General features: G+C 42.2%; 4 protein-coding genes across 4 annotated transcripts; all 4 read right to left on the minus strand.

Moving 5' to 3' along the window:
* Positions 1–629: 629 nt before the first annotated feature.
* Positions 630–5,070, minus strand: LOC135489445 (soma ferritin-like). The gene is made up of 5 exons (XM_064774802.1): positions 4,830–5,070; positions 3,538–3,635; positions 2,783–2,950; positions 2,268–2,393; positions 630–1,629 (listed from the first exon to the last, which is right to left on the minus strand). The coding sequence occupies exons 1-5, from the start codon at positions 4,996–4,998 to the stop codon at positions 1,495–1,497; spliced, it is 696 nt and encodes a 231-aa protein (XP_064630872.1). The 5' UTR covers positions 4,999–5,070; the 3' UTR covers positions 630–1,494.
* A 1,211-nt stretch (positions 5,071–6,281) lies between these two features.
* LOC135490006 (cytochrome P450 26B1-like) lies at positions 6,282–11,272 on the minus strand. The gene is made up of 5 exons (XM_064775651.1): positions 11,193–11,272; positions 8,607–8,796; positions 7,783–8,280; positions 7,028–7,444; positions 6,282–6,695 (listed from the first exon to the last, which is right to left on the minus strand). Exons 1-5 carry the CDS (start codon positions 11,270–11,272, stop codon positions 6,330–6,332), a joined length of 1,551 nt encoding a protein of 516 aa, XP_064631721.1. The 3' UTR covers positions 6,282–6,329.
* A 3,217-nt stretch (positions 11,273–14,489) lies between these two features.
* LOC135489068 (heme A synthase COX15-like) lies at positions 14,490–19,339 on the minus strand. The gene is made up of 10 exons (XM_064774190.1): positions 19,167–19,339; positions 18,671–18,790; positions 18,205–18,371; positions 17,651–17,773; positions 17,137–17,329; positions 16,626–16,793; positions 16,321–16,402; positions 15,904–16,058; positions 15,497–15,610; positions 14,490–15,256 (listed from the first exon to the last, which is right to left on the minus strand). The coding sequence occupies exons 1-10, from the start codon at positions 19,239–19,241 to the stop codon at positions 15,125–15,127; spliced, it is 1,329 nt and encodes a 442-aa protein (XP_064630260.1). The 5' UTR covers positions 19,242–19,339; the 3' UTR covers positions 14,490–15,124.
* A 667-nt stretch (positions 19,340–20,006) lies between these two features.
* LOC135489268 (E3 ubiquitin-protein ligase RNF103-like) lies at positions 20,007–24,403 on the minus strand. Its single transcript, XM_064774542.1, has 4 exons — positions 24,272–24,403; positions 23,570–23,817; positions 22,912–23,164; positions 20,007–22,657 (listed from the first exon to the last, which is right to left on the minus strand). The coding sequence occupies exons 2-4, from the start codon at positions 23,793–23,795 to the stop codon at positions 20,950–20,952; spliced, it is 2,187 nt and encodes a 728-aa protein (XP_064630612.1). The 5' UTR covers positions 23,796–23,817; positions 24,272–24,403; the 3' UTR covers positions 20,007–20,949.
* Positions 24,404–25,092: the final 689 nt, after the last annotated feature.

The following is a 25,092-nucleotide window of genomic DNA, read 5'->3' on the forward strand; positions in this document are numbered from 1 at the left end:
CCATAACCCTTGCCTGGATGTGCCAATGTCCCAAACCAAGCTGTGATACTTGCGTGGCTGTTCTAATGTATCGAACCATTTATGATGCTTGAGTGTGCCAATGTCTCACACCAACCTATAATACACGCCCGACTGTGCCAATGTCCCAAACCAACCCGTTTGTGATAGACTGATATTTGTTTAGCTATGCCAGTATCCTAAACCAATTGCCGATGATACCTGTGTTTGGCTGTGCCAATGTCCCAGACCAGCCTATGATACTTGAGTGACTGTGCCAGTCAAACCAACCTATGATTGTCTGACTATGCCAATGGACATCCCAAACCAACCTACCATTACCTGGTTGTGCTTATATCTCAAAACAACATATAATCCTTGCCAGGCTGTTACAATGTCTCAAGCGAACCTAGTGAGTAACTGATCTCCGACTGGCTGTACGTGCCAATATCCCATCCTCAGTACCACGACACTCGCTTGGCTGTGCCAATGTCTAAAGCCAATCTATATAACACTCCATGCATGGCCGAGACGAAGCTATGCTACACATGTGTTCCTAGACTGGTTGTGACAATATTCTGGTCGCAAACCATGTTACCATCTGTGGAGGAATTCAAAGAAAATAAACGACAGAAAGCAGAGTTGTTTTTTATTATCATTTCAAAATATTTAATCAAATGTATGAACACCTTTCAGTATTAAGAGATACACGTTAATTTAAACTTGGGAGTACAGTACTGGTCAAAAATAACATACCACTTGTCCTTGTCTTAGTATCATGCACAACTGGTATAAAAGGCATGTTGTTACTGACCAGAACTGTTTACCCGGTTAATTTCATCAACTACATGTAATTACAAATACAAATGATGACTTCACATTTCTTCATTGAACGCCTATTTATAAAATATAGGCTATCCAAACAAGGGTGTCGCAATTCAAGTAACCAAATAATGGCGTCATGTCTGTTTGAATAACACCACATCTATTTTATACTGTTACTTCTCAATGACGGAGTGATATATGAGATCTAATGTAGAGAACTGTACATACTAGTTTTCAACTTAGCTAAATTTGATATTTTTATAATTTAAAAGGAACAATATAAGAAAGTGTGGTCGTAAATCACGAACGTCTGTTCCCAAAGGCAGACACATTGGACAATCTGCAACTAGGGTGTGACGTCCATGGTGGAGACGCCCATGTCCAATCCTAACCAATAATCCCGTGCTTCGTTTAAAGACCGATGGCCGGGCAGGCCGGGCAACCTTTTAGCGAATTGTCTCAAGGAAGATATTGGGAACAACGAGACATATTCCGAAGGGAAACATTTTCCGAGGACAACTTTCGTGGGGTGAACTGTCCAAGCACTGGGCAAGAATTGTCCCATGCGCGTATTTTGTTTCAAAAGTATCAAATCATATGGAGTAATCCACAATTATTTCTGTGAAAAGTTAGTTGATATTATCATTAGAGTCGGCTCTGCTACTTTTCCGCTTATTGCAATTCCTTATCAAACATATGAAGACCAACGCCATGTCCGAGTCGTGTAATCTTAGTAATGTAGTCGCCGAGCTCTTTGATGGAGTCAACCTGTTCGGTTAGGAAGGTGTTTTCGATGAAGTCTTGCAGCTGAAGTAAGAGAATAAACACACAATGTTTTCATGTCGAACAAAACTCAGACTGCACAAAAGTCATTGAGCCTCATCGTGGTATGAGGAGGGGAGGGTCTTCATGAATGATAATGGGGACTTGATGATAGTCGTCGTGATCTGAGGAAATTGATCTATCAGTAAGAGTAGAAGGACATACACGATTGTCCTCATGTTCTAAAAAAGCAACTCTTTGATCCGGGCGCAGGGGATGGATACAGTCATTACGGGAAGTCTAAATTAACAGACAGCCGGGCTGGGTTTCTCATGCCAATCTACCGGCATTGTGCGTATTACTCATCAAGGAGATTTAAGGATTGACGTTCACCGCCGGGTAATCCGGCATGCGGGCTTCTAATCAGAGTACGACCGGAGTTCGGCCTGGTCCCGTCAAGCTCTGGTTGTGACGACCGGAACTTGATGGGGCTCCTCGGGAACATGACGAGACTTGATGGAAACAAGACGAATGGTTGACGGGAACATGGCGGGAGCTTTGTCCCAAACATGGCGGCGGAAGGTTGATGGGAACAACATGATGAGCTTGTCCCAAACATGACGGAAGGTTGACGGGAACATGATGGGAGTCGGCGGATCACCCGCATGGGAGAATTGACTTACATGAGCGTCGTCATGATCGACGGCACACTTGTGCACCTTCTCCTTGAGGTGTTTGTTGACATGATGTTCAAGTTTCATGGCTTCTTTCATTGAGTGCAGGGCACTGTCCCAGTTTCCGGTCTGCAACTGAAACCAAACGCAGACTCTTTAAGTATAATGCGTAGGCTCAACACCTAAAATATATTGCTGCATCCCAATTTGTTTCTCGGAGTAATTCCAGCTTTAGCCGGAAAAGCGGATGATTCGTAGACTGTACAATAAAACCAGCCAGGAGCCGTCGAGACGTTTTAGCTGATATTATATTATCTAAGCTATCCCTCAAAGCAAAATGGAATTAACGCCACCTCGGAATTTCTGTCATTGCCTTCGATTCTATTCAATGTGTATGGCTAAAGAAACCAATGGCATAATCTTAAATTGAATATGCGGACGATACCATCTCCTCATGGACGCTTCATCAGCATTCATACTAAGCAAAACAATCTGCAGCGACCACTATGTGCTAATACTAGTACCTTATTCTGGTGAGTGAATGTCAGGGATGGTGTCATACTGACGGTGCCGCCCCTCTTGTTGACATACTCCATCAACACCTGTCCATGCTCGCGTTCCTCATCGGACATCTTCTTGAAGAACTTGTGGAAGCCGTAGAGAGCGACATCGGAACGGGAAAAGTAATAAGCCTGGAAATGAAGAATAGGGAAAGGCCGGCGACATTAAAGGGAGACGACTGCGTCTGATTGTCATCAACGGACGTGAGGAAACGCCGCCACTGCTTTGGGAGTGTAATTGGTCACCATGAAGACCACCAAGTCTCTACGGTCTCCCTGTACGAATGCTTGTGCCGTCCGCAGGTGGTTGTGACTTTGTCTCCCTTTTTTTCTCTGTCGCTTCTTTCCATCATGACGTCACGATAAAGGACCATTATAGGGCTTGGCTAACTTGTTTGCCACAATGGATGCGATAATAACTTTTTTTGGTAAGATTTTATCCACCAAAGCTGCTATTGGTGGACAGCATGAAATGGCTGCACTGACTGTCCTTATAAAAACAAACACTTCATGTCATCCGGCTTTCATTCTATTTAGGTCATTCGATAATGAATTACAGTGCGGCCTAAGTTACAATAATACATCCGCAATCGAAAAAGATGATTAAGCCTTTGGCTTTTTATCTCCGACATCACTTTATCTTATAAACATGTATGTTATTGTTCTCCCTGAATTAAATACAATGTATCACTCTTCTAATTATAAATTTATTATCTCACCATTGACAAGTAAAGATGGCTGGCTTTTAGCTCCTCCTGAATCTGATCATTCAATTTGTCTTCACATTCTGCGTTGAAATACTGACGAACGTCCAAATCTGAAAAAAAACCCGTTTCAGAATGTTTCAGAATTAGAAGCCAAAAACTAGAAAATACAGCCCCGGTCAGAAGGTCATAACATCTCCATGCATTTATTACAAAGTCTTCATTTTTCGGTTCGCGAAAATTTCGAATAAAATCATAAAATTTTCGCGATTTTTGGCGGATTCTAGATTCTCTTCTGTTTTCCAAGCAGTGATCGCGAGTTCATCTAGGTCAATAGGGAGTTTTCGCAAAAAAAACCTCCGAAACGTCCTTGTAAACGCATCCCATCGCTCGCCTTCGTTTTCAGGAGGTCAAACAATGAGATTGGCGTTTACGTTGACGCTTCGGGAGACTTGCGAAAACTCCCTATATTTATGAAATCCGCGATAATGATACGCCGCGGAATAGTTGGTGAGGCGCGTTGGCGAGAGAGACGTTGATATTTTTCAGTAATATTTGCATCAAAACAACAAGGGCAGAGCAACAATGACATTTGGCCTACATATCTCGAGACACATATAGATTGATTTAAACTTTGAACCGACATTATTCTGATCAACAATGTACAAACGTATCATGTGATGCGTTGAGACAACAATAAACAAAGACCATCGGCGACAAGGTTCATTTTAGTTCAGTACATTATCATCCTGAGATTCAGGTTTTGATACTCCTATACGTCATTTGAAAAAACACTGATGCAAGAGTGGTTTGGTGTACACGAGTTTTTTCGGATGGAATTTGGAAAGATTGTAGCTTGAGCAAAATAAAACCAATTTAGGCGCATATTAAGAGTTCATGTACTCAGGACAAAGAAGGGGAATGATTAGCCTCATAGAAATGGCGGCCAGACGAATAGGCTGTCATCTGGTTTCCAAGAAAATATAACCATCCTTATTTGACCGAATTCTCAGCTGTTGTTCTGCCATGATTAGCCATTTCTAGACGCATTCTCAGGGTCTACATGTACAGACGGCCCCTCAGCTCAGCCATGGTTTTGGCAGGTGGCATTTATTCCTTCATAATATCTTGTCGAATTTCAGAAAGCAAGCGTTGAGTTGTCACCTAAAGTGCTGCGCTGTCACAATCTTTGAAAACAGAAATATGCTATATAGGATGAAAGACCCTTCAAAGGACCAGGAGAAGTGGGTTGTGCATGTAGGGAATTGATGATACTGTCTGTTGCGTCTCTTCTCTGTTGACCTTACCACTGTCCGGAGATGGTGCCGTACTGTCCGGCCATGGTGTCTCACTGTCCGGCCATGTGTGTTGTCCTCCGCTCGCGTCTCCGAGTCCTCCAAAGCCACAAATCCCGAAACCCGAGAAAGCCAAGACGGCTACAAAAATTGATAACCAAGCTCCCTCCATGGTGCGCATTGTAAGATCGAACAGAAAATGACAGTAGAATTCACAGTCCCGATCAGCTGGACTATATCAATATAACTTGCACTACTCTCATGTTATCATACTATTACTATTCGCATTAGGCCGTGCAATATTTGGGCCAATTATTTGCTTCTTGTCCACATGATGTTCCAATCTTAAAACACAATACAGGCATAGCATTTTTGATTTTTTTCTGTTTCTGACGAGTGTTTGGCAAATCCCATAAAGAACAGATTGATCTGTTTTTTTCTCTGCCCCGTTGACATATCATATTCTCTCTAACTCTATAGTGTATGTAAACATTGAGGATCGGGGACAAACCAAAAACGTTACAGCGGGCTGGTGATCTTCGCGATGCCACGGACGGGAGACAACCGTCGGAAGCTGTACCTGAGAACAGATATCGGGAAACCATCTGCCTTCATACTCACGCCAATCTATCGATCTATGTGTCCGTTCCTCTTCGATTATATCCTCATGTGTTATAATGCGGCAACTAAAAAATGATTTGGCAAAGCCTTATTGTGTTGTAATAGGCCAACGTGACTGGATTTTGGACAAAGTCCATCGAAATTAGGACATGGGTCATGCAATTCTGAAAAGTCATTTTAGTTTCTGAGGATAGCTAGTTTACCTTACCTGGAAACGGCGAGATCCGTTAACGAAATTAACGAATGAGATTCTACGTCCAATGGCATTGGCACGACATAGGATGTGAGATTCCAGACGTGAACCTTTTTTTCCTACGGTTACGTTTTCGTGTAGTTTTAAAATATCAACCGGACTTTTCTTTAACCAATGAAGTATTTATACCGTAGGAAAAAACAAACCATAATCGGATGTGAATTGTAGCATGATCATTTTAATCAGAAAAGATGAATACTTTGAGATATATTTACATTAATTTGTGACAATTACCGAAGACCCGTTCCAAGCTTGTGATATATACATTATATGAATAAATACTAATTTTCACCGAGTTTATCTAATATAAATGCCATGTTCCCGTTGCTAAAATATCGTCAACTAACAAGATTGATGTTCAACGCACATCAACTTACTGAGTCATGGTTGCTCAGTCATTGTCAACAGTATCGTTGGCGTGAAAACCAAACGCTACTAAGGAGATACGCTTTTGCTAACGCTGGCGGCGTCTGTCTCCAACGCGGATTGAGCAGCGGGACCCAGAGTTATAGTCGACGCGTTCGCCGATATGAACATCCCGCCATCGTTTGATGTCTTTGACTGTGTTTAGCACGGTTCAGTTCTGACCCTGAGTTAAAGCAAATTGCAAAAGTTTCTTTCTGGAAAGTTCAGTTTTTTTACAAGGTGTAAGACCTGCTCCTAAAACCTGGCAGTGGAGACATGGTAAGAGGAAGATTGTCTTTAGGGTGTGGCACTGGCAAGTATTTCATTTGAGGATTGTTGTTGTGCAGTTTCCACGTCGATGACCTTGAAAGTTCAACAGTCATGACCTTGAGAAAAAGTTTCGCGAATTCCTTTCCAATGCATGACCTCTTGCCGCCACCGAAGGGAACGTATTGGTAGCGTTCCTCTGGTGTCATGTGACCTTTAAAGTCTGCCCAACGATCTGGGTTGAAATCTGTTACGTCATCAAACATGCTGCTGGTCTCTTGTGTGTCCCGGATGGAGTAAATGACTGTCCAACCGGCGGGAACTTGGTAGCCCTGAAGATTGATCATGGGGTAGATTAGTAATGCAGTCACTCGAATGGAACGAACGCATAAACGTGAAACTTGGAAATAGCGTTTAATATATTTTGTACCTTATCTTCGTCATTGAAAGACAGTTTCCATTGCAAACTACCAACTACTGACGTTAGATTGCGCGATTTCTACACTAGGTATCAAGATAGTTTTTAGCAAATATATATGCCAAACGAACTCGTGAGACAACAGTAAAGAAGCGGAGCAGTCAAGCAATAAACGCTGACAAAGAAACACACCGCGTTTAAAGGAATATCATGGAATACTGGCATTAAAGGACTACATGTACTTACATCAAGTTCAAACGTCTTCAAGGCCTTTCTGAATCCTCCACCAATAGGTGGCGCTATGCGTAGCACTTCCTTCACAACATTACTGACGTAGCTCAAACCATTGATGCTGTCATAGTTTATGGGGCCGGACTCTGTGATACCATTCGCGTGAAGTTCGTCTCGGATCTTTTCGGTGACCTCTGGGTGTTTTGCTAATTGCATTAACAAGGTGCAGGCGGCGCTTGCAGTGGTCTCGTGGCCTGCAAACAGCAGTTCCAACGCAATCTCCTTGAGCTCGTCTGGTGCCATCTTGAGTTCGCTCTGGTCGTTCAGCAGAAGGGACAGAGCGTCCACGTACGTTTGGCTGCAGTTTTCTTCCTGCCTCTTCTTGATACACTCGCCGATTTTTTCAAGGAGGATTTTCTTTGCTCTCAAACCCTGGAATGTATCAAACAATATTGCACTATTAACGGTACATTTCTAAATACTTTTGCTTACACTTACACCAAGTGCTGCTGCGGCTGACACTTGTTACACCCAATTTAACACGATTAGTAATCGGCAATGCTGTCTTCGAAAAGGTGTCGCAGGTTTTTAGCCCAAGAACAAACAGTGCTAAGGGAAAGCTACATGAAATGACGTTGCAAATCATTCCGAAAAATATCATAGGAGGTTTGTCATAACCATTTAAGGCGCAATGTACCATCTACTTTAAAGCGAGAGGAATCAAGCAAGCAAATGCTTTACCATCAGCAAATACATAGTGTTATTCTTACCTTGGTAAGTCCTCCACCGGGGAACTGGATCGGGATGGAGATGATGTTGTTGGATACGTCTTCAAAGACGTGGAGCATGGAGATGATATCAGCCTGGCGAAGGTTGAAGCCAAGGAGGATCTTTGCAGCCAAGGCGAAGGTCAGATTCCTACATTCTTGATAGCCGAAGATGACTTCATCAAAGCACCACTTTTCGATGTGAGACTTCACGATCCTCTGCATGGGCTTGACATACGAAGACAGCGCGTCGTGGGAGAACGCCTTGGCGACTAATTTCCTTCTCTGCCTGTGGAGGGATCCCACTGACTGTGACAGACAGCTTCCGCCAAGGATCATCCGTGTACTTGTCGACCAGTGTGTGGTCACGATCGTGTTCTCTCCATTCAAGATCTTACGGACATTCTTAGACCCGATCACGCGGATTGTTGGCCGCCCCAGGATGTGCGTCTTGTAAACATGGCCGAAGTTCTCTCGTCTGCTTTTGTAGAATTTGCTGCCCTAAAAGAACAGAAAAGGATCGTGATAACTCAAATGCTTGCAAGACGAAGTGGTGCGAAGTCGCCATTTCCACCAGAGCCAATATTGTCCTTAGATGTTCATAACCAAAGCTTTCAGTATCTTTGCAATAGATCGCTTTTCGAAAGTTCACTGACGAACGAGTCCATGTCGGCGAAAGCCCCCAACATTGGGGCATAAGACGCCTGGTAGGGAATAAGACGAAACAAAGCCGCCCTGCCCTTTCGTCGCTGACAGGTCATTATCAAGATCAAAGTTCAGTATAACAGCAACCGACAATGTCACGATGACCCACGAAATCAACTTACCAGAAGGACGAAGTTCAGCGTCTCCCCAATGAAAGGAAGGCCAAAGTTGCCAGGCGGTAACGGAAGGTTGCAAGTAAGATCCTTCAGGTTGTAGTTGTGGGACTTCCAGATACCATTACATGCGATGATGAGGAGGATTGGAGCGATGAAGTTGGAGAACAGGAATTGCACTGTTCGGCCATGGGGGATTCTGGAATGATATCAAAGAAGAGTTGATGGTTAGCGGAGAGCGACGATAACGCGTAGGGGCCCGGCCAAAAAGAAGAAATCGCTGTAGAAACAATTCGATGAAAACTTCCGCGTTCCTGAAAACATGTCATAGGAGAGTACGTAAATGTATTTCATAGAAGTGAAATACTTTCGAAGGGTGCGCAATTAAATCAAAATACGCCGGACGAGGACATCATGTAGATGGTATTAATCATCATAAATGCATGTAGTTCAATCATTTACAAAAGAAGGCTAGCGCGCCCTAGAATTTAGAAGATGATGAAGAATCTTGCCGATATTCATATTATATACATGAACCCCGCATAGCCCTTATATAAGTTTCGTTTAGACTGATCCGGAGTTCTTGTCAACAGTTTTCGTAATGAGGGTTCATGTGACCCTTTGGCTGCCTCGGCCGGTTTGCGGCAATGGCCAACCTTGAGCGAAGTTGTTTATAACATGTCTCCATTGATTGGTGTTCTTCTTTGGAATGTAACCTTTCGCAGTATATCATGTGACCTTTGAGAACTATGTACGTGATGGTCACCAATCGATCAATCTCGTCCCATTGCTTTTAATATCACTGAGATCACTGATGCATTCGCCAATTCCATAGAAACCACGGTGTCAACCTGGGACATCACGTTCGTGTAACAACAAAAATCGAAACCCTCCGATGACCTCATGAAAAGGGACAAGCTGACCTTGGTTGGAGTGAACGAACAACAACTTCACGTAAACATCGGTTGTGCTCTTCGGGCATGTCGGGGTGACAATCTCGATCAGCAAGGGGTTACGGGCATCGTTATGTAGCCTATCTATCATGAGATGAGAGATGTCCACCAACCATGCCAACAAAAGGTTCCTTTGAAAGCTGATTTCAATAATAATAGACATATTTGAACTTAAACTCACTCTTGGACATGCTAAATGTTTCAAAAACAACAACGGAACAACTTGACCCTCTCATGCTGCGCTTCGTCCTTTTGATTTTCTCTTACTAAAAATAATGCCTCCATCTTTAAAAAAGATCTTTTTCATAACCAATGATCAAATACTCTTGATAGTGACAGTTATATTGTTACCTTTGATTACTTTTAATTCGTGTTTTTGTCAGATTAATTTGAGGCTGTGCATGACAAGAGTTTAGGTAAAAAATGATGTGCCGAAAATCGAGAAAAAATGTCTGAACTCGGAAAGTAAGCGAACTGGAATGGGGCGAAGTACAAGGGCGAGGTCAGAGTGCAATGGGCCATTGCCTCACCCCCCCCCCCCCACCCATCACATCCCAGTTATTTCCATTCTATACAATGCATCCCATTTTCCAAATGAAATATCAAAGGGGCAGGGTTTCACTGATGTTATAATTGGTTTCACCGGGCACTGGTAGCTATTTTGAGAGACAATGAAACCAAGCGGGCCGGGCGGATTAGCTGCATGACCTCTTGTGGGGTCGTATTAAGGGTATGCGGGCAACAGGCGGTCACGGAGGTCACTTTGGGGGTAATAATAAAGGAGAGTGGATAATTAACCAACGAACTCGTTCAAAGGATTCGAAGATACAAGTATAAACACTAAATATCATTTCATATTGTCATTGGTAAGCCTAGATCATTTGAGGATGGGATCTTATCTGCAGAAGTAACCGAAATTCACTTCGTTTTGATTTGACCCCTTAGTGACACCACGGACTTCTAAACATTTTATAACTATAGGTCCGAGGTGATAAACACCCGTACCCCTCGGGGGTTGATAGGGTAACGCGGGGTCACCGTCATCGACCAAAACAAGAAATTGTTCTAGGCATTTCCCTTGTCTGTGAGTCGTTCGCGATAAATTTCGAGATTCTTGCGAAAATGAAATAATCATGTTAGTACTTTTTTTATATCTTCTTATGAGTTATCTGCAAGATCGGGAAATACAGTATAAAGATAGGCCTATATCGGGTGTCCAAAAATGCATTTTTTACTTTGATGTGACAATTTCTTTGAAAATTCCCAGGGACTTTTTTTAGAATATTGTTAGCAAGCCCAAAAAATCAAATCGGATCTTAGATATTGCTACCGGGTCAAAAGAATGGTTTCAGAGTGTTGTCGAAACAACCAACAGCCTAAATAGGTAATAGGTCGGCTCATATCCTGATGGTATAATAGGTAATGATTGATTGAGGCACGCGACTCTGATTATTATCCTGAGATCAGGATTTTGATACTCCTGAGGGGAGGGGGATACGACTGACTCTGGGTTTTCGAGGATGCTTAGAAATTTGCCTTTGGAAATTTTGGATATAACGTGAATTTTTGACGCGTCTTAAATTAAATACAACACAGTAAATAGAGCAAAATGAGAAAAACGGAAATGTTCATGACAACTTACAAGAGATCTTGGAATGATGCGATGGCTGTGCCTTCTGTCTCCGTCTCGTTTACAAAACTCGTAAAGCTTGGCGTCTGCATCTTGCCTCTTTGGTTGAAAATCGGAATATGGTCCCTTCCTGACCCTGGCAAGAATTTATACGAGGCCTGAAGATAACGCTAATGCCCTGACGCATTTATATGCTAAACAGTCGTCTCACATTGCGCAACTTCTTTCTGGGGACACAGGTCAAATTTACTATGACCCCAAAGACCCGATGACGATGTTAACCCAACCTCGTAAACGGACGCTTGAATTGTTGTTTCGTGTGAAAAAGGGTTCACAACATCACGGTGACGGGGTTGATGTTACCTTTTGCTAAGTTCACGAGAATTGGGCCAAATTTCACAAGAATAGCAACTCCTAGTAAACATCTCGGGGTACCCGCGGCCAAATAAGGCCTTTGTTACTCACGTAGAACCCATTCATGATTCTGATTCTTGTGAATGAACTTTGGCACAAAGAGATAAATTTGGGGATACCAACGAAAGGTTACGAGAGATTTTATTGACTTCAATATCGAAGAAAGGAGAGAAATTCTTCCATTGTTCAAATATTAAATTATCACGATTTTCTTGGAATGCGTGGGTTCTTCTTACACAATCTTTGCGGCAGATTTAGCATTTTCTGATATCCTCTGCTAACGTGCATGAAAAAACTAAAGCCGACTTTCTTGCAAAATCGTTTATTACAACCTCATCAAAATTAATCTATCGTAGCCCATGCTGTTCGTTCATAGTAATAATAATAATAACGGTAATAAAGACAATTATCCGTAAACATTAAGGCCCAAATTCATAAAGGGCGTTTAAGGGTTAGACATGTACAACTTCTCTCTAGTCAGTTTCAGGGCCTATTCATATTCTGTGAAGATTCACATGAAGGGCCAGAATATGTCTATTCAGTAGTTAAACGCTGTTTTAAGCAAAACACCCTTTATGAATTTGGCCCATAGCGTTTTCCCGTGGAATCTTGAACCTTGTTCAAAGTGCTTTATAAGCACGTGGAATGATTATCATCGTCATCCCCGGGTCTCCACTGAAATCAAGCGCTCATTGTACATGACGAGTATAGGGGAAAAAAACAATGTCTTCACCAGACGCCTTTCCCTTAGTATTCATCGTTTTCGCGCAAAATTGGCCAGACCAGAAAATGACACCCCTTCTTCAATGTCTTGTTATGTTTGCATAGATGCGTAAGTTATTAGTTTATGATGGTATAATTATTATTGGTCGCAGTTTTTTGCACAAAAATAATCGACCTTTCAATCAAGCGTGTCTGTGGAGTACATAACATCGCAGGTTAAAGAAGGTCGGGCGAGATCGATGTCCCGATCAGGGTCATTTTTGAAAAACAAGTTGGTTGTCCTCAAATTACTGAGACAAGAACCCACACCCCATGCGGTTATTTAAGGTCAGGCAAAGTGACCGATCAACATAAAATCAATTCGAAGACAAAAATACTTGCAAAATTACATGTACACAGGAGTTTATTTGTATCAAGTAAATGTAAACATATACCGAGTGTGAACTCGTATTGAACGCTGACTTTTAGTACCCCTCGTACTTTAATTTGTTAACAAACATTACTGTAATGACAGTCAGAATGCAACTGCTAGTTCAAAAGTGCAGTACTTTTAGCCATGGCGTAACGTGTCTTTCCTATCAGTTGCGTCTAATGGTCTCCCGCCTCATAACCGAAACGACACAAGAAAACCAAGATAAAAAGAAGAATGTGCAAGCACACAATCGAAGATAATCTGCTCCCATCACAACCAGATCGTTTCTGATGCTTGCTTCCAGCCCCTCCCCAAGGCATACCCCTTTTATTCTGAAAACCCAGTTCTTTGCCTTGTTATCTATTATTTGTATAGTGAAGTTAATAAAAAGGCATTTTGCCTGTATACCGCAAACATCACCATTTCTTTGACTATTTCAATTTACATGGCAAAAGATCAAAAGAGCTCCATTGTTTTCAAATAAAGACTCTGGTTGAACCTTTGCGTAGTTATTACTTTATGGTGTTACCCGCGCAGCACGAGTTACGCTCGACTTCGGACACAGTGGATCGGCCTCTTCCTTCCCGACAAGACGATGTTTAGAATGACCAAGAATGACCGGTTAAATCCGCAGACGAGAATTCATTTTTATCGGCGCACATCACAGGCCCCTCATCCTCATCCTGAGGAAATCACTGGGTTTTCGCTTCTTCAACCCCTGAAACTTTTACAACGCGTGTGACCTAACAGGGTTAATAGGGTGAACTTCCGCCGCCCATCTGTCAGTGGCAACTTGCCATTAACAACCCTTCTTCACCTCTCCCCGCATCTTTGAAAGCTAACACCTTCGTTATCACAAAGGAGGGAGTGTCCAAATGAGGTTGAACTTAGGAGAGGGTGACCCGACCCGCAAATAGTAGTAGCACGGGGGTGGGCGTGTTGCCTGTAGAATTATTTTTATCATGACCTTGTCGAGTTCAAGCGCCGTCCCATTTCAAGTCTTTAGGCGATACCCGCTCGCAAAAAACCCACAAATAATAGCTTTGTCACCTAACATACATATTAATACCTCGGCCTCGTGAGTGAAGGGATAGATAACTTTGCTGATGAACCGAATTGTGTCACTCAGATTCCGATTTGAAGCCGCAGGTTGTTGGCCTTTAAGCGCCGTTGGTGCAGACCTGGCATGGCCCCAGATTTACCTCGCTGTTGCGTCACATCAATTCTATAAGAAGACAAATGCTGATAAAAAACAGGAACTTCCAATTGTTTGGATAGCTGAATTAGTTCTGTAACAATTTTACATCATTTTATGTATTTTTGGATAAGGTGGGTTGGTTAGAGGTCAGCGGTCAAAGTTGAACATTATCGAAACTCAAATTATGTGGACGGTATTACTGACGATTCTGGGTGATTAACGAATACTGACATCTGCTATTATGGAGGAGGGGGGGGGGGGCTTTCGGCATATGCCCCTGCGAGTGATTTTTGGGATGTCTGCGTAATATTACCTTTTACAACTAGATGTAACTTTTAGCAATCTTTTGTGGAGACAGTGTCACAATCATCTCTTGATCGAGCTGTGACGAAAACGAAGGTCACATCAATTGTTTTTATTTCCCCACCTTCAATGTCCGAGAGACACAACCTTAAAATGGTTGAGAGACAATAAAAGAATCACCTTTACTTTGTCCTCATTTTGGAGGTTTCCTCATGTCTGGGCAGGCCAAGAAGCGGCTTCCTTTTAATGGGCAGTTAGAAATTCAAGACCGTATCTTTTGTCTGCTAAGCAAAGCATTTTTATTCAAAACAAATCTGCATATGTATCACCAATAAACTCTTATAAATATATTCTCAGAGAAAAGCATAATCTTGGCAATGACAGTCCCTAGGCGGGAGATCTTAACATGATTGAGTGCCATTCTAGGCAAGAAGCAGACACAACCAGAAGTTGAACCCCTGCACCAAAACATTTCTATTTTGGGAATGTTTTCTAGGAATTACTTCATATTGTGAAATTTCTTAAAATATACTGTTAAGAAATAACCAAATGTTTGTAGGCATTAGGTTAGGGCATGGAAAAACCCTATAACATGTAAAGTTTGAAGTTTAAGTTTGCATTTATACAGCCCTTTTCCAAGTCAACCCTGTTTGGAGCACTATGGCATCCCTTAGTGCTCCAGAGGCTGTTGATTCAGAGCAGTTACTAAGAACATCACCCTTCAAACTGGAACGTTGAAACAACGAGGTGACTCGCCTCGGGAGGGTTTTGAACCGACTACCTCTTTGTCAGAAGCCTGGCACTCTAAATACAATGGCAATGAGCTTCATGAGTTCATTGAATTGGTCACCGTATGGAGAGAACAACATATTGTCCTCATCAGAATATATTCCATTACTTTGGGATTCGTTTGAGTTCCTTCATGAGCCAGATACTGATGCTGAGAAGAATCAGTGATCCCGACTGGTGAGTGGCTGCCAATGGTGTGGGCACGTATGTCAAGAGTGTGGTGATGCCAAGTGACACCTGAAATGAGACAGGTTGAGGTATGGTCAACAACTTGGAATGGAGAACTCTACTTTCTTGTCTTGGTCTAACTTGGGACAAACTTTTGTTTTTGAGTCACCAATCCACAGATAAAAAGCTATCAGCGTTGCTTAACTACGGTAATGGGGCCAAATAAATCACAACTCTACAGATGAAATTCCACCACTTACATGACAGAAAAGGAGCTACTTTCAGTGAAAGAAAAAAAGAGAAGTATACCTGTATTAGAGCCATTCCCATTAAGGCATTGACTGCCATCCTCGCCCGGGGAGGCAATGGTGCCTTTCGACACATCCACCAGAATCCAGCTATCGCACACACCGTTGTTTCGCCCTAGAAAAAGATAAGAAAAGGATTCTTAGACTATATAGAACAAATTATCGTATCCCAACATACATCTTCACACATTTCATTCCACACACCAACTCTTATACACTACAGTAGAACCTCTCTATTCAGGGCACCCTTTGGGACATAAACAGATGTTGCCCTTGAGAGAGAGGTGTCTTAATAACAGATGTCGAAATGAACAGTAATGCATCATTTGGTATTAAAACCAGTGCTTTTTGGGTGTCCTTCCAACACAAGTGTCCTCTTGCGGCTTAAGGAGGCTCCACTGTACTTACTAGATTTCTGTGATTGAATTGGACCATTGTGGTATTCTCGAAAATATTTTTCCACTTTGGGGAGAACACCCATAAGTCTTCTGGGATCCAATTATCTCCCATCTTGGGCCAAGAGTTGTAGACCAATCCAGCATCCAAGCCAGCAACAAAGGCACCTGTAAAGAAGAGAAACAAAAATCACGTCTTTGTTTGGAAAATTCTACTGAATAGTGGACATTATTTAACAGAGCACACTTTTATTTGAATGGGCAAACGATATTCAAAAGTGCCGTCATCTATAGTATTTGGTTCAAACTAATGTCATCACCTGCTTGAATTGGGAAGTGTGATATAATTATCTTATACATGTCATCCGCAGCGAAAGGGTTACCTGGTCACAAACAACAAAATCTGTATTATGACCACATATCTACTAACCTGACATGGCAGTTACAAAAATGAGAGCTGTGAGCCCATGGGCAAATCCACGTATGCGTCCCAACTTGGCAAACTCTTTAATCTGAAGGACAGAACGCTCTCAATTACAATCTTTATTAGTAATGACAAAAGAAATTCTTAAAAAATTGATCTCCAATATTTCATTACTTCATTAGGGCATTGGTAGAGAGACCCTACAATATCTGCAAAACTGAGACACGTAGCGACATCTGTGATTATTGGATACTACACGTACATCAATCTAGGCTTAGAGAAGAAGGTTTCACAGCATCATGATTACTTACTGGTTGTGGCTTAAGGACAAGTTGCAGCCCTTGGTAGAGCAGAAGGGTATAGAATATAAAAGCTGCGCCGAGATGCGATGCGAGTCGATACTGGCTGACCCGTGGGATATCAGTTGATTCGGGTTTGTCTTCCAGGCCGCTTTTGACCATGTACCAACCAAGCAGCCCCTGGAAGAAAAAAAACAATGTAAATTGCCCACATTTAAATCATGCATGCTTTGTCGGAGACTGGCATTCTTAGCCTTGGTTGGTACCAAGTCTAGGACAAGGAAAACTGATATAAAACCTGGGGAGATGTCACTTGTTAGCCTTGGCAGGCAAGAACATAAAGCAGGTTGGCCAAAGAGTCATGACACTGACAGGACATATCCCCAGGTAAGGGAAGGGAAATCACCGAAGACGGAAGACCCTAGGGGGCCCTGCCAAGGTGGCGTGGAACAATTCTTGTCTTGTACAACTCGAGATGGCAAGCAATAGCTGTAGGAAAAGATGGAAAAATCACAACACTTACCTGAAATACTAACAAACTGCCATAAATTGCAAGTCTTGGCTTCAGGGCCTTACTTATCCAACCTTTCTTCAGGAAATAAACTGCGGGAATAGCAAACATCAAACCGATCGTTCTTCCCCACATCCGATGGCAGTACTCCATGTACCAAATAAACTTGAACTCAGTCAGAGTCATTTTTGCATGTGTTTCAGAACTGAAACAAGACGGAAATTTTCCTTCACTTGTGCCACAAGCTTTGGACAGGAAACTTAGCTGGAGTACAGGTGGCCTACAGCTGACCTGCCTAACCTGGCTTAAAACCTGATGTAGTTTTTTCAAACTGGTCATATTCAGTTAAGTGTAATCCTTGAACAAGCATGAATAAGTTGTGTCGTTTTGTCAGATGGGCGAACCACTATTGACAATTTTGTCCTCCCTGGCTCTAGCCTGGTACTAGACTACCTTTAACATGCAAGAGCTCCCTTGTTTCACCATAACAGCTGTCCAAGTGCTCAAGTAATTAAACTTTACTTACTATTTAAATTCTGGGAATTGCTGGTATTTGTTGAATTCATTCTGCCATTCCTCCTGTGTCCTCGGTGGCTTCATCCCCTTGATCAGATGCCAGTCGACCATCGAGAGACCAGACTCTGTCAATCTGAACGGTAAACAAAACAAACCTGCTAATCAACAGCGTCAGATGAATAGTTGAGAGAAGAGTAGTTGTCTATTCCTATTACTGCCTCAGTCATTGGAGTGTCCTATTACATGCTACCTATTGTTAGAGCTCCTGCAAACTTTCAGGCTTCTGTCTCAAGTCGGGCCTCAGGCAGCATCGCCAGTTGGCTGTGCCATGGTGAGAGTGCAGTGGCAATGATGGGAAGAGGGCCATGCCATTACTCCTCTGGCATCAACAAACCAATCAACGAAATCCATTCTCACTAGATTCAATTATCGCTAAGAATTTTCATAAATTTCTCACAGGTTGGATAAGCATTTTTCAAAAACCATTGACAAATTAGACGGGTCCAGAAAACTTATCAAGAGAGAGATGTAAGTGATAGATTCTGATAAGTCTGTAGAATGTACCTGGTAACTCCTCCAATAACTACTGCCCCAAATGCCATCCCAGCACATGTTAGGAGCCATGTTCCAACCAATTTATCAGCACGAGAGGGTATGCCAGTAGCAGCAGCTCCCTGATTGGTAACAGTTGTAGTCTGACGCACAACTTGGGGTAAAAACTTGGAATTTTGCTGTAAAGAGAATTATTATCTTAAATTTAAAACATTTTCTCATTCTACTGCATAGTCTTTTACTTATTCCATTAATGCATCTATTCTGGCATCGAAATGCTGGAAGCTAACTAAGGGGGAGAGGCTGCACTCTTCTCTCTTCCCTTCAAGTCTTTGGAAAAATTGTGTATTCAAGATGAAACTAAACACCTTTAGATGCAGAGCTAAACTTTTTTGTGAGGTAAAATCACGTGTGGCTCATGTCACTCTACAGGACTATGATGTCAAGGAAGCGCAACCAGTGCGATAACCATACCTACCCCTAAAACTAAAAGCCTTTGAAACGGCCATGTCTTCTGCCCATACTGCCTTACTGGACGAGCTAACTCTGCACTCTGCGTAAAAAATCGTTTGCTGCTACATTGGGCGCAGGTACCTCTCTGAAATGTAAACAGAAATATCAAACAGCTGACATTATGTTGCATGCAGCGTAGTAACCGCACGTATCGTTTTGACATTTGGTGAGCAAGTTATGCGGTTGTGAGGTCGCAATGCTGAAACAGTGAAACATCCTGCAGCGGAGTGATGAGTCGATGACAGAGAGATGATCAATCACATGATGTCCTTTGAAATAAACAAGAAAACCCTCCAGCAGTTGCTGTTGCCCTTACAGTTCTAATCACGACAGTGTTCGTATTGGCCATGAAAGGTACATGATGACTCGCTTGGCCATCTACAGGAATTTCAGCCCAAAACCGCCTGCACATTTTTTGGGGACACCCTGTAGATTAGTTTTACTTCAGTTTGCATCCTCACCATTTGGGGCAGAATCTTACTCGTTGAAGACTTCAGGATAGTTTTCGGCAAACTCAGCAAACGTGTGCAATACATTGTGACGTTGACAGTTAATGTTCGATGCAAATTTAACGGAAATCCACAAAAAACGGCTTTAGTTGGGCGAAGGTCTGTAAAGTGACCTTGTTTCGCAATTAGTGTTGCAACGATAAAACACTTACACAACCATTCCTTTTTGAAAAGAGTGTCTTATGGGTATATTTGTCAATTTTGAAAAATAACCTATATATATAATATAATTTATTAGCAATGACTATTGCGTAAAGTGTTTAAAATGTTAAACTGGTTGATAAATACAGGTGGGGCCTTTTTTGTTGTTGCGACACGTCTCCTCGAAATCCTAAAAATAGAATCCGTCTCGCAAATCGGAGACAAGACATGGGTGTCCTACTTGCCCAACCTCCTGCAGCAAAGTTTCCGCAGTATGTAAAGGGTTTCGTGGGTTGAGTCTGTTTGTTTTGTTGGTTCAGACAGGTTGTTACAGTCAGAGCAAAAAATAATGTTGGCAATGCATTAGGTGGTCTTTCAGACTGGTTGTGACATCACAGATCCCTCCGAAATGCGTGTCCTCCATAATCGCACCGATGTGGTGGACGCCAAGGATCAAGGTTGTATTCACCCTGACTCTTCCAAATGAAATCCTTTGATTTTTCCAAGATTGCAAGACCCTCAAGCAGTATATTGAAGACAACACATAGGTTGTGACAATCATGCGTGCAAGAAGAGACTTCCACTCAGTCTTGCCACAAATGATGTTTAGGTAGTTTGATTTCTCAATGAGCAATGAACAACAGGTTTTTGGGATATTCCTTTATTTCTCAATATTCATTGACAGCGGAATAACTTTCTCTTTCATGCCGTGTAAGTAAAAATCCCCCACCAGCTTGAAACTCTACTGGGTATCTTCCAAAACTTATACGTTTCTGGCATTTGTTCTGAATTTCAAAAACATTTTGGACACAATCCTCAAAGTTTTTCTATTTGGCCACAATCTCTGTGCAACTCCTGACTCAAAGTCTAGTCCTATCACATGTTAGCACTATCATTTACCAGTAAAGCAAGGGAGATAAAACATCACCACCACCACTAGTCCAATAATGAAATTCCATCAGATTCTGCCCACAGGACCAGATGACCCAAAAATCACAATTAGGACCAAGTCCAAAGTGGAAAACAATCTTAAATTGACTTATACAAAGTACAATCACTTCCTAGAACTTTTTGAGATTGCTGCACATTATAGAAGCCCTTTATAAGAACTTATCATTCATCACTATTTAGATTAAAGCTTTTTATCTTTTCTCCTCTTTCTCCACATGCAACTAGCCCCAACAGTTGACAGAGCTCGTCACATTACCGTGCAAGTCTTGTCAATTCAAGAAATTGATTCAATTGAAGTACATAAATTTGGTGTCATGATATAGCGGGCTTACTTCGATGAGTCTTTTCTAACATTTATATATTCACATTTGTTCTATTGCTTGTGTTAGAATGAATTACTGTGTATCGATCAACAATTCAATTTGTACAAGAGCCTATTCTTAGACAGTCTGAAAAAAGGGACAAAGACACAATGAATACTGGTTAATGGCGAGACTTACAGATTTTGAGAATGATGACTCCACAACCTGAGAGAGACATAACAAAAAATTTGCCTCAATGCCAGAACCTCTTTCGTTCCCGACTCAAAGGAATATCTCACAAGTGTAAAGATGGTCTTGGTTCCCCCCTCCGAAAAAACGTTTCAGTCATTATGACGGTGAGTGGGTATGCGTTTAGATTTGTATGTTGGCCAACGGCACACTGGGCAACAGTGTTTATCTCTTGCAAGCCATTCCAAGATGCACTGTTGGTGAAAGGAATGACCACATGGCAGGCCACAGATCAATACACCGTACTTGTAAGAATCAAGACAGATTACACACTCAGAACTGAAGATCATTCCAGCAGGAAAAGTAGATCTTTGTTCACTTTCAATGTCTTGCTTACAAATGTTCGTCTGACTCTTATTCACATTCTCTTTTTTCTCTTTATTCGCTTCCACATCAACCGATTTCCCTTTTTCCGATTTCTCTGAATGGTCTAGTTTGTTGGAGTGTTCTTTAGCACACATGCACTGGTAGTTACCGTCCATGATAAGATTCGCACAGGCATGCCGTGTCATTTCAGATGAACTCTGCAGACTAGGAGCCTGAATGGTAGGTAAACAGGGTGCCCCAATCGAGGTTGTTCCGATGGTTTCTACAGATGCTAGTTGCGACAAGTGACATTTTGTACCTGACCCAGAAGGGAGAAAACAATCCGTTGTGTCTGTACCACTATCATAACCTTCCCCATCTGAGGACACCGGGCTATCAGTGACTGGGCCGTGGTACGGCCATACAGGTAGATGTTTGATGTAGTCAATTTGTATCATTGGTTGTAACCAAAGGTTGGGAACGGCGAGTCGCTCAATCAACAGCTCCATACCTTCCTCAAGGTCTAAATCTTGTGGCGTCATTGGTCGGGAGAGAGTGGCCATGGGTTGGAAAAGGTAACTGGTGTACCCATCCCACGTCACACTCCACCAATCAGGACTAGCCATGTCCTCTTCGACCCCACCTGTGCGCTTATACTCGCGAATACCGACAATAATACCTAGGATAAGAAAAGTGGCAAGAAGTACGTCTGAATTGTACGTTCCAAGGAGAACATCTTGACGTACCATGCCAGCTACGGAAGAACCACTAAAAAGTCGAACAAATTTCATAAAATAGAAAAGGACATGTTCCGAGGTGGGCAACTTCATCAGACCAAGAACTGGCAACCAAAGCATGAGAAGAGCACAGTTATATTTCCCAAGAGCCCATATCAATTTCATCATTCGTCTTATTGGTCCCCCTTGTCTTATAAAAAACTCAAAACAACAACAAAAGTTCAACAACAGGAGGCTCAACATAAACATATCATTGACTTCAGGGTTTAACATCTTCAGGAACATTTCCAGGGAACTGTATGTGTAATACTCGCCATAACCTTTACCATATGTAAAATTTCTTTCCGGAGTCATAATGAAATACAAAGGACTTTTTCCAAATCCTAACCTTTTCAACACATTTTTACCTTCCTTTGTGTGGATGTTCACACGGCGAAATTTGACTCTGCCAGTGAACTTAATACTAAGGAATGATAAAAACATTGGAATTTTCCGTAACTGGGAAAAATAATAAACTGAGACCCATTGTGTTTGTTTGTCCTTGATATGTTCGTATTGTTTTCGTTCTTTCTCGATCTCTCGAAAGTCGTACATATTTCGAATTCTTGATGCTATGTTCAAGTTGACCCAGTCAAATATGGAGTCCACGTTCGGTGCGCCCTTGAAGCTACCAAGCACGACGTTATCTTTGGCATGGACCCCTTGAGGATAGGCAAGAACAACTTGAGATTTGTACCAGCCTTTCTTGGAGCATAATCTGAAAGAAAGATAGGAGAGATTAGTTGTCAGCGAGATCAGTGGCATACTGTAGTGCAGATCACAGAATTTGCCAAAAGTTAAATTTACAACCAACTGATATGACTATTCATTAAGAAAGTTATCCTTTAGTCAGAGGATATATTTTATTTTCTGACTGAAATACCTAGGTGGTTGTCAGTACAGGTTGGATTTGGTTTAAAAAGCTCATGTTTCGAATTATAAGAATACGTCTTCTTAAAATTCTTCACTCACCTCCAATCTGTTGAGCAGTCAAATATCCCAGTCCGAACTCCAAAGCGTACCAATTTCTTCACCAGATTCCGCCAGTCTAATTCGCTTAGCACAGCAGAATGGCGATCTTTCATGACATGAACCAACCAGATGCTGTCCTTAGTGTCCTCGACTTCTTCATAGAAATGAGAGCCGCTGGTGAAGTTGTGACTAACTTGCAGGGCATCCTCTTCCTCACTCTTAGCACAGTCCAGTTCACCATCTGTCACATCGCCTAGAAAATCATACAAAATGTAAACATATCGTCAATAGCAAAGTATAATTTATCTAAAGGCTGTTGGGTACAAATATAACTATGCATCTGTGATCCGTTCTCTATTCAACACAGATCAATTTACCACTGCAACACTACCAGTAATTAGCATGCAGGGTACTTCGTTTGGTAGCACTTACTCCACTTTTTAAAGGGACTCTGTTTACACCCAAAATTGAGGTGCCCTGGAGGCACTAACTCCTCACCTGCTGCAAGCCCATGACCCCCAAAACAATTTATGAAGACAGAGATGGAGGGAAAACGCAGAAATGAAGACAGTGTCAAATCAAGTTTGTACCATTGCAAAAGAGCAATTGCTCCTCAATAATAAATCCTATCTCCCAAGAAGAAAATTGTGACACCAACCTGTGTTCTCAAGCATCTCGGACAATTCCTTCTTCTCCACGATCCCATGGTAACCTATTCCACGCTGATCTAGGAGAAGCTTGAGGCGACTGACACTCAATGAGAATGGGTCCAGTAAACGACTCGCCACAAAACCGTGCTCGTAAAAAGCAACGGTTTCCAAAATTCTTGCCAAAACAAAAAGTATGGCAGCATAGATGCACAGGAGCAAAAGACGCCACCACATCTTGTTTCCGTGTTCAATGGACCTAAAATGAAAGAAGCAAGCAGTCCGTATGAATGATGTATATATCTTGTAAGAGAAAGCAACATCGCAATCTAGCCTAGCTGAAGTTTCAAAGTGATGTAGGCCAGGCCTATCAGTATCATTAATTAAGCCTACCACCGTGCACCTCGCACCACTCTAGTGAGTCTACCAGAGAGACATTGTCATTGAGAATGAGACAAGGAATCTCCTACTCATATTGACAAGGCACACAACATCACATTCGTCGTTAGCCATATGTGTGGGTGTGGCAGACAGGCCGGCTAATATCAAAGGCGGGGGTGTGTATCCCAGCTGGGGTTTGTTTACACGGCAGTTAGCATGGGTGTACATCAATACATGCATTTTGCAGTGCATTGCCCGGATCGGACACGTCATCCGGTTTTCATGGTCAGTGGTAAAGTCGTGATTTCCTGCCCTGGCATAGTGTAATTTACCTAAATTTCAGCGTGACATGTCTGTCTATGTCCTTTGAGCAGTTTTCATTGCTATTTGATGTTTGATATTGTTCGAAAGATGGTTTATTTCAGTCCAAAAATTGACACCGAACACTCCTTTGACAAGTCAAAATGGCGAGTGTTTATTATGGTCACATGACCAGGAGCATTCATTGCGTGTCAGTCAGAGTTGGAGGGAGCACTAGTTATTTTGTTGTAAAATTGAGCGGCAAATTCAAATTTTTCCGCTGGACAAGTTTGGGTGTTTCCGGTGTGTTTTTAGGAATGGCATCGATATTATACAGTGGGCCAACAATCAACTGATACATTTTTTCCTCAAAAGTATAATTCAACGAATATCTCGGGGTTCCCCCTCTAACATTTCAATTGCCCACTGTGAGTAAAGTTTGTTTATTATGGTGTCACCCCTAGTGAAAGGCAGGGCAAGCTTGCTTTGGCTTACAAGAGTCACTCTTTACTTCCAATCTCCTATTTCTTATGCCTCGCGCCTGGCGAGAAGGCATTTTTTATGCTGTATTTAACTAGCTGGCGGCGCGGCTAACCAACCGGCCGTATCGGAAAGAGGTTACCAGCGGGCCTCGAGCCTTCGACCTTCCGTTCACCGCGAGGCGGAGGCCGGAACCAGAGGTCATAATTTCCAAGTTGACGCTAAGCTCTCAACTCAAAATTTTCGTTTTAAGTTGACCATGATAATTTCAGGGTTTGAGCCCTGGAAAAGTGTCCTCCCATATTATGGTGATGGATTAAGGCATTATACTGTAGAGACCTAAGACCTTTGATAGACTTTACCTCGTAGATTT

The sequence above is a fragment of the Lineus longissimus genome, chromosome 6 (assembly GCF_910592395.1).
Source record: "Lineus longissimus chromosome 6, tnLinLong1.2, whole genome shotgun sequence".
Classification (NCBI taxonomy): Eukaryota; Metazoa; Nemertea; class Pilidiophora; order Heteronemertea; family Lineidae; genus Lineus; species Lineus longissimus.

Bases quoted from the DNA above. Each gene is read 5' to 3' on its own strand.
- LOC135489445 (XM_064774802.1), bottom strand. From the start codon at position 4,998: ATGCGCACCATGGAGGGAGCTTGGTTATCAATTTTTGTAGCCGTCTTG. The intron at 2,951-3,537 runs GTGAGATAATAA...CTTCATTTCCAG, and splicing joins GCCATCTTTACTTGTCAATG to GCTTATTACTTTTCCCGTTC. The intron at 1,630-2,267 runs GTAAGTCAATTC...CTCTTACTTCAG, and splicing joins TCGATCATGACGACGCTCAT to CTGCAAGACTTCATCGAAAA.
- LOC135490006 (XM_064775651.1), bottom strand. From the start codon at position 11,272: ATGCAGACGCCAAGCTTTACGAGTTTTGTAAACGAGACGGAGACAGAA. The intron at 8,281-8,606 runs GTAAGTTGATTT...CTGTTCTTTTAG, and splicing joins CGCTGAACTTCGTCCTTCTG to GGCAGCAAATTCTACAAAAG. The intron at 7,445-7,782 runs GTAAGAATAACA...GATACATTCCAG, and splicing joins CCGGTGGAGGACTTACCAAG to GGTTTGAGAGCAAAGAAAAT.
- LOC135489268 (XM_064774542.1), bottom strand. From the start codon at position 23,795: ATGTGGTGGCGTCTTTTGCTCCTGTGCATCTATGCTGCCATACTTTTT. The intron at 23,165-23,569 runs GTTGGTGTCACA...ATGATTTTCTAG, and splicing joins CGAGATGCTTGAGAACACAG to GCGATGTGACAGATGGTGAA. The intron at 22,658-22,911 runs GTGAGTGAAGAA...TCTTTCTTTCAG, and splicing joins GACTGCTCAACAGATTGGAG to ATTATGCTCCAAGAAAGGCT.
- LOC135489068 (XM_064774190.1), bottom strand. From the start codon at position 19,241: ATGTATTGCACACGTTTGCTGAGTTTGCCGAAAACTATCCTGAAGTCT. The intron at 18,791-19,166 runs GTGAGGATGCAA...TTTACATTTCAG, and splicing joins GTAAGATTCTGCCCCAAATG to AGAGGTACCTGCGCCCAATG. The intron at 15,611-15,903 runs GTAAGTACAGTG...ATCTTTTTCTAG, and splicing joins AATTCAATCACAGAAATCTA to GGCGAAACAACGGTGTGTGC.